The sequence below is a fragment of the Zootoca vivipara genome, chromosome 2 (genome assembly GCF_965207765.1).
Source record: "Zootoca vivipara chromosome 2, rZooViv2.hap1.1, whole genome shotgun sequence".
In the NCBI taxonomy this organism is placed as follows: Eukaryota; Metazoa; Chordata; class Lepidosauria; order Squamata; family Lacertidae; genus Zootoca; species Zootoca vivipara.
The window spans coordinates 76463293-76471632 of NC_142584.1; the positions used below are offsets into that span (position 1 = coordinate 76463293).

The following is an 8340-nucleotide window of genomic DNA, read 5'->3' on the forward strand; positions in this document are numbered from 1 at the left end:
AGGGGTCAGCAACCTTTTTTATCCGTGGGCTGGTCCATCGTCCCTCAGACTATGTGGGGGGCTGGACTATATTTTGGGGGGGGAAATGAACGAATTCCTATGCCCCACAAATAACCCAGAGATGCATTTTAAATAAAAGCACACATTCTGCTCATGTAAAAACACCAGGCAGGTCCCACAAATAACCCAGAGATGCATTTTAAATAAAAGGGCACATTCTACTCATGTAAAAACACGCTGATTCCTAGACCATCCGCAGGCCAGATTGAGAATGCGATTGGGCCGAATCCGGCCCCCGGGCCTTAAGTTTGCCTACCCCTGATCTTATCTATATCCTTTGAAGAAGCTTAATTTTCAAAACTGCCAAATTAACTTGATTTTATCTTATATTTAACTCAAAAGTAGGACTAAAAAACGAAGTCTTGCAAATCGACTTGGGCAGCAACACTGAGTAAGGATTTCACTATTAGTGTTGCAACTTCCTCCACATATTCTTTCAAATACAGCATATCACCCACACATCCTGTCTGTTGTGCTGCAGAGAACAACCCTAAAGCAGAAAAAGAATACTTATATTGTGTTTGAAAGAATCATCTAAAGACTTAACTTCAAAGTACTAAAAGGAGCTTGATTTGAAGAGCTAAATAAGCAAAGATAAAGCAAATAGACTCACTGCTGCTGATGGTGGTGCCACCAGTAACTGTAACTTTCTGAAACATTGTGGGATAAACAGCTTGCCAAAACAAATTATAAAGAGCCAACCACAATTTAATCTTTGGGAAAATGTGTCTATTTCTCACTCTTGGTTGCATTTACTGGTTTTAGTGGACAGTGATGCCATCTAGACTCTTCTGACCACAAACACAGCTCAGGCTGCCTCTATATTATTCTTGTGGTCAACAGACATCTCTAGACTGCTAAAGTACGTTATATGGTCCACTGCCATGCACAAGCAAGCAAAAATATTAAACAGCTGTTGTCTAATCTAGCTATCTCCATAACCTAACTTCTAAATTTTGGTGATAAACTGTAACACTTACTAGCATTACAGGTTAATGTCCCTAACAATTAGAGTCAGTGTCTCTAACTGTAGTGCCTGATTCAGTAAGTTTCCCTTTTCTGGCGAATATCCAGCATAACTGTGAATATTTTTATTCAGTGGCTGATACTGAGTGCACCTTCCAAACTTTAACATGTGTAGATTGTGTATGCAGTGAGAAAGCAGAATCACACTCAGTCCCTCTGCATTCTTGCCCCACAGTTACTTCAGCCTAAGGTTCACCTTGTATTTGTCCATGCAACACTGAAAATACATTTAACTAAGATTTATGTGACCGGAGTTCAACACACTTAAGCCTAGCCTGTGCAATCATTACTCCTCAAGATCATACACCCCTTTGCAGGATGAGCATAGGGAGGAAAAGAATAGTGTGTGCAATGAGATCTGTCATGCATTTCCAAGTCCTCCCACAAGCAATTAGCAAAACAGATTGTTGTGAGATTCTAGAAACCATTAATGATTAAAAAAAAATACTCCATAAATAATTCCTTGTTAACAGCTCCAGGTGAAAATGTAACACATCATCTATCAACAATTTATTTACTTTTAAAACAACATATAAAATTTTACTTCCGTTTTGTTTCCCAAACAGAGAATATAAGCATACTTTAGATGAAACTATACTTTCTGTTGTTTTTTTTAAGTGCAGCAAAAAGGGAAAAAGTCATTTAACACAGACCTATTAAATTGTTATAAGCAAAATACCAAATGAAGGAGAGAAAAATATCAAGGTGGAAATGAAATCCCTCTGGGTTATTTCCTTCACTTCCAAAGAACATTAATAACTCAAATGACAAATCAGAAACTGCCATAAATATCAACAGTTGGTTGGATCAGCACAGCTCTGCTCACAGGACACTTCCACTTTTTCCCTTGTTGCCCCTATAACCCCCTCCCCCCCCAAAAAAAATCTGGTTTGGATAGTTGAGTGACCCTCCAGACTACTGCTGCTGGAGACTATGGAGGGAAGGAGGAATCCATGCAAATTCTCTCTCCCTGCCCTCCTGCTTTCTTTTGTTGAAGCCTCTGCTAGAATTGAGTCCCTACTGCAAATGGAAGAAGCTTTTCCATTCATGGGATGACAATTCTTGATCCATCCAACCTATTTTCATAAACAGTTTGGAATACTGAGGAACTGCCATTCAGATAGTAAAAAAAACCAAAGGGTCTAATGCACATGTGTGGGAATGTGATTTACAGTATATATTCAGATCCAGAAACACATACTCAACAACATATCTCTCTCTCTCTCTCTCTCTCTCTCTCTCTCTCTCTCTCTCTCTCTCTCTCTCTCTCTCTCTCTATATATATATATATATATGGACTATAAAGCTTCTTAACTCCACTTTCATCCATCTCTCTGCTTCCCACATGCCTTACCCTGTTCTTATTCCTTAAACCCCATGCCCTTCTCCCTGGATCTATAAAAAAATTAGACAACTCCAAATTCTGAGACAGATGAAAGGCAAGCAAATTAAGTACATACATAAAAACACACATGATTTGCATAATTTATTACAATATTTTCAGTTCAGGACTTTCTGGGTAGAATTTGCATATTTAAATTACCAGTTCATAGCTATACAAATTAGAAATTTAACCTCCCCCCTCAGACACACACAGGGAATATTTGTCTGCTATGAGGACTCTGACAGACAGAATTAATACTAACATCTGTCCACATTTTAGGAGTTTGTTAGATTGCTGGGACTAATTATACTTATTGCATTCGCTAAATGTTATCAGGTGGTGAATGGTGCAATAGTTAAGCACATGCCAGTTGAATCAATGGGACTTACAGCTACTTAACACTGGCTGGCCCCTTCATGGATCAATGCCTTGTCGTGGCGAAGGGGCTTGAATAACTCAGAGAAGCTATGAGCTATGCCATGCAGGGCTACCCAAGATGGACAGGTCATAGTGGAGAGTTTTGACTAAACGTGATCCACCTGGAGAAGGAACTGGCAAGCCACTCCAGTATCCCTGCCAAGAAAACTCCATGGACAAAGGGAAAGATTGAGGGCACTAGGAAAGATTGAGGGCACTAGGAGAAGGGGACGACAGAGGACGAGATGGTTGGACAGCGTTCTCGAAGCTACAAACATGAGTTTGACCATACTGTGGGAGGCAGTGGAAGACAGGAGTGCCTGGCGTGCTATGGTCCATGGGGTCACAAAGAGTCGGACACGACTAAACGACTAAACAACAACAACACTGGCTGGATCAAGAAGCATGAGCAATCACAATTGCACTTAATATTTGAGATTTAATATTCATTCCTCCTAATTGGTCAAATCTATCTGTTATAGACTTATGAACATAAATACCTTGACCTATGTGTATATGGTTCTCTTAAGGATAATTCATAATAAATTCTACTGTGTTGTCTTTCAGGAGTAACTGGTCAAATCATATAAGCATGTTCATTGCATGAGGCCCAGCTACACACTCAGAATGAATGGCAAAGAAGCCTGTGGTCCCTTGTGCTTCTTGGGTGACTGACGCTAGAAACTGGTGACAGGGCTACATACAATTGCTCCCAAACACATGTCACAAGCTGTCTGTACAGCAGGTTTAAAAGAGGGAAGCTCTAACACAAAGATAATTGCTAATATCTCGTGAGTATTGCTGTGCTGAGCAAACCTAATTACATCAGTCAGTCATGGGTAGTTAAATGTTTAAACCTATTAGTGGTATTAGATTGTCTGAACAGGTGTTGGACCAAAGTCAATGCAGTTATTTGGATATTTTCCCCATTTATTCCCATGTCTTAGAGCAATACATCCTGAAGGCTCTGCTGAACTATGTTGATGGCAAGGGCGTACCCACCACGGGGCAAGTTAGGGCAGCTGCCCTACTCTAGAAGCAGGGCTGGTGGGCAGAGGCGGAGCACAGCCCGGCGGAGCGCGAGTTCGCCATTCCCGCCGCGCTGCGCCGCACCCTCCCTCCAGCTCCCCGGCGCGCCCTCAGGCAAGGCCAAGCGCGGCGGGGAACCAGGGAGCGCAGCGCGGTGGGCGGGAACGCCGAACTCGCGCTCCGCTGGGCTGGGCTCCGCCTCCGCCCACCAGCCCTGCTTCTAGGGAGGGGCACAGCCCGGCGGAGCGCGAGTTCGCCGTTCCCGCCCGTCGCGCTGCGCCCTCCCTCCAGCTCCCCGTCGCGCCCTCTGGCAAGGCCAAGCACGGCGGGGAACCAGAGAGCGCGGCGCGGCGGGCGGGAACGCTGAACTCGCGCTCCACTGGGCTGGGCTCCGCCTCCGCCCACCAGCCCTGCTTCTAGGGAGGGGCACAGCCCGGCGGAGCGCGAGTTCGCCGTTCCTGCCCACTTTGTGGCCCCTCCCCTTCTGTGCCTTGGCCCCTCCCCTTGCCCCCCCTAGTTTTGATCCTGGGTACGCCCATGGTTGATGGGATATAAAAAGTAAAAAAATAAATATATGTAGAAATCAAAATATTAAAATAATGTCCAAAGAGAAAACTTTAGAATGACGACTTCCCCTCAATAATCAAAACTAAGATCCCAGTTAAATACCCATGCCAGGTCAGGCCAGTTTAACATCAGTTTCCTGTACTTTTTTAACATGATCAGTTGATGACTCTTTTTGGAGGGAAATTATCTATTTTTACACACACTGCTATGGTCTTAATATAAGTAAGGTCAAAACACATTATTGACCTCCATTATTGAGGGAGTGTCCAGAACTATATCTTACCACGTGTTAAAGGTTCAATTACATCTTTCTTTTACAACCTGAGGATGTGCACTAGATGATTGGATTTGCATGGACTACTACCTGCTTTCTTTACCCTTTTGAAGCTACACATGGGCTGACTGTGAAGGTCTCTGTGAGAGGGAGTGGTGCCTGTCACCCTCATACAGGAAGTGGTTAGGCCGCTTCTGGAAAAAGTCCACCCAAGAACTAGGAGGTTCATGACAGCTGCTGTTCAATTGAAAATTGTTGTTGTTGTTGTTTAGTTGTTTAGTCATGTCCGACTCTTCGTGACCCCATGGACCATAGCACGCCAGGCACTCCTGTCTTCCACTGCCTCCCACAGTTTGGTCAAACTCATGTTCGTAGCTTCGAGAACCTGTCCACCCATCTCGTCCTCTGTCGTCCCCTTCTCCTAGTGTCCCTTCTCTTAGTGAAAATACCCCTTCATAAAGGTATTGTGTGGTGGTCACACAGGCATTGAAAAGTATCGAGAAGGTGGTGGACATGCAGCTGCAGATAATCTTGCAGAAAGCAGATTATCTTGACCCATTTCAGCCTGGATTCATGTCTGGCTTTGGAATTGAAACAACCTTGTTTGCCCTGCAAAACCTGTATCAAGAGAGGAACTGGGGGAGTGATCTTCAATCTCCATCAGTGGCTTTTTGATACTATCAGTTATGGCAGTGCTCCCCAACCTTTTTATCGCCGCGGACCAGTCAACGTTTGATAATTTTACCGCGGCCCGCTGAGGGGGGATGTTGATTGTTTATATTTTAGTTAGATTTTTTTGATTTAATAATTTTAATTTAATTGGATTTAAATGTTCCTTGGGCAGCCTGGTACCAATTGATCCATGGACCGGTATTTACTTGACCAGCTATGTGCACTGGAGGTTGGAGACATGATGTTATGCTGGGTCCACTCCTATCTACAAAGCCAGCTTCAGAATATGCTACTGGGGAATTTCTGTGCAACCCAGTTGTTGATGTCCCATCTGTTTAACATCAGTATGAAGCTGCTAGGTGAAGCCATTTGGAGTGCCACTCTAGAAATGCTCAATAATTAGCAAGCCTAATAGTTTGTTTGGTTAGAATAGGACAGCATTTGGAAATCAAACACTCTTTCATTTTACATGAGCAAGCAGTTTTGAGCTACAAGAATATTGAAAGATGTTTTCCTTTATACTTTCTTAGTATAGTAGATTATTGCCACGTGCATAATGCATGCTTTCCTTGCAGACTTTAAAAAGAACCATTTCCCCTTTTCTTCTATACTGAAATTTTGTTAAGGCAGTACAGGAAAAGAGGTTGTGAGGTAGAGCTAACTTTTTTAAATAATTTCTATCATATGAAAAACACAGTACTGTACCGTACTGCTCACATGTACTTTTGCCACCATTGAGGCAGGCAACCATTGAATAAATGATGTGTCAGTCAGAGAAGCTTTCTTTGTTAGACCGTATCTCTGTTAGATAAAGGTTCACTTTTAAAATGCTTAAAAACTTGTTGAGCATCCACCTGTTATACATGGAAGCGGCGGGGTCGGCTGCCAGTCCTTGAATCTTGGCAATGGCCATGCCCCTGCCCTGTCTTAACAAAGCACATTAAAATGTCTGCTCTCATTTTGAGAAACACAATTTGTAACTTCATGTTGCTACTGTATTCCAAGCTTCAGGGCTTTTATGCATCCACAGTATTGTCATTCTGGTACTGGTTGGATTTCTGCCACGATCACTGTACCACTTCAAGCTTCTTAGGTTTGGCACACTGTTGCCTATGCCTCACAGTGACAAAGTCAACCCAGACAGATAAACTTCAGACTGTCTCTTTCTCACACACCCTGCAACACTTAGAAAGCGCTCTTTCCCAATGTCTCAACAAATGAAACTAATTTGTAAGGATGTTACGAGAGACATTGCACATATTTTTGTAAGCCAAGAAAATCTTTAATAAAAAAATAATTAAAAAAGGGGGGGGGAGAAAACACACTGTGGACTCAGCAACAAAATGTTTAAAATGTGTTGTAAAGTCCAGTCTACAAATGTGACAGTAGATGGGGACAGGTAGCTCTGCAAAATTCAACGTATTTTTTGAAAAAAAATTTTTTAAAAAAAATCGCAGCGGTGTGTGTGTGTGTGTGTGTGTGTGTGTGTGTGTGTGTGTGTGTGTGTAGAACAGGCATCCCCAAACCGCCTGATCTGATCTTTTGCAATGGAACTGCGCCAAACTCTCCACAACAATCATGTTTCTTGTAAACTTTTTTTTTTTTAAAGCAGTCCCTTCGCTCCTGAAGCATGGCGCAAGCGTCCTAGAGACTCAACAGCTGCGCGGTTTTATGAGTCGAGTAAAACGGTACCGCCCGGCTAAGACGCTCACCACCCTAGGAGTAATACCTCGCTAACTCAAGCTGCCTGCCGCAGGCAAAGGCTTCTTTTCTGCGAGCTGCAGCCTCAGTTCTCTCTTCTCTCGCGCGCACCCCAACCCTCACGTGTTGCAGTTTCAGCAGCAAAGTTGAACGCCACACCTGCGCCATGTGGCTCAACTCTGCGGGGCCCCGCGCGCTCGACCCCGTCCTGCCTCTCTCTCTCTCTCTCGCACGCGCGCACTCACTCACTCACCAGCGGTAGCAACCCTCGCTTGCCTCCAGAGTGAAGTTGATCTTGGTGCTTCGGGTGAAGGGCAGCAGCACTTTGGGAATGTTCAGCTTGGAAGGCACCACGGCGACGGGGAGGAGGAGGAGGAGAAGGAGCCCGAGCAACGCGCGGGGTGTTGCGGGTGCCATCGCGCCTGGACTCGTGACCGTCTCCCGCCAAGCGAAATGGGTGCCGCCGCCGCTCTCCGCAAGCTCTCCTTCGGGGGAGCGCGCGCCCTGCAGCTGACCCGCTCGAAGCCCTTCCTGAGCCGAAGGGAAAGGGAAGCGGCTGCTTCTGGAGCGGTGGCGGCAGCGCCGTCTCTTGAACCAACCTCCTCACAGGAATCGCCCGCCTCGAGCTGCTATTCGAGGGACGTCACGGCGCAGCGGGCCAAGCCGAGGCAGAGACCCCGCGCTGAGGGCCAGGCGCCGGAGGCGGGGAAGGAAGGCCTGCAGCCGTTAGCGGAGAGAGAAGCGGCAGCAGGTGCCGCCAGGCTGCTCTCACCTGCTGGCCGCTGGGGACACTGCAGGCTGCCGCTTCCTGACCCGCAGGGGAGGCAGCTTGGGTGTTTGTTTGTTTCCAGCGCAGCTCGCCGCCAAGGGCGCTTCCGTAGGGGCCTGATCCCCGAGGGAAATAGAAGTAAGGAAACCGGAGGAAGGAGATACTGCCCCTCTTTTCCCTCCCTCCTTCCACGTGCCTCTTTCTCCTAGCCAGATGTTTTGGTGGTAATGTTGATGCCAAGGCACTACCACGAATTAACAAGGAGGAGTTTGGAGCCCACTATCACACTATAATTAACAGGGCAGCCTCGGAGCCCTGCAGATCTTGTAATCGATGTCAATAATAGGCTTAATCAAAACTCATGATACTTTTTCATGCATTGGTCTAATTAAAAAAAAAAGCACCACTGCCTCTTTTAGTTCATCTCCTATAGATCTCAGA

The 8340-nt window shown here is 45.4% G+C and overlaps 1 protein-coding gene across 1 annotated transcript in view; it reads right to left on the reverse strand.

Moving 5' to 3' along the window:
* Window positions 1–7730, reverse strand: part of NUP210 (nucleoporin 210) — an 85542-nt gene extending 77812 nt beyond the window's left edge. Inside the window, exon 1 of the mRNA XM_088663252.1 lies at window positions 7384–7730. Coding sequence (XP_088519378.1) covers window positions 7384–7547 — 164 coding nt within the window. The 5' untranslated portion in view covers window positions 7548–7730. The remainder of the gene's footprint in view (window positions 1–7383) is intronic.
* Between the last annotated feature and the right edge of the window lie 610 nt (window positions 7731–8340).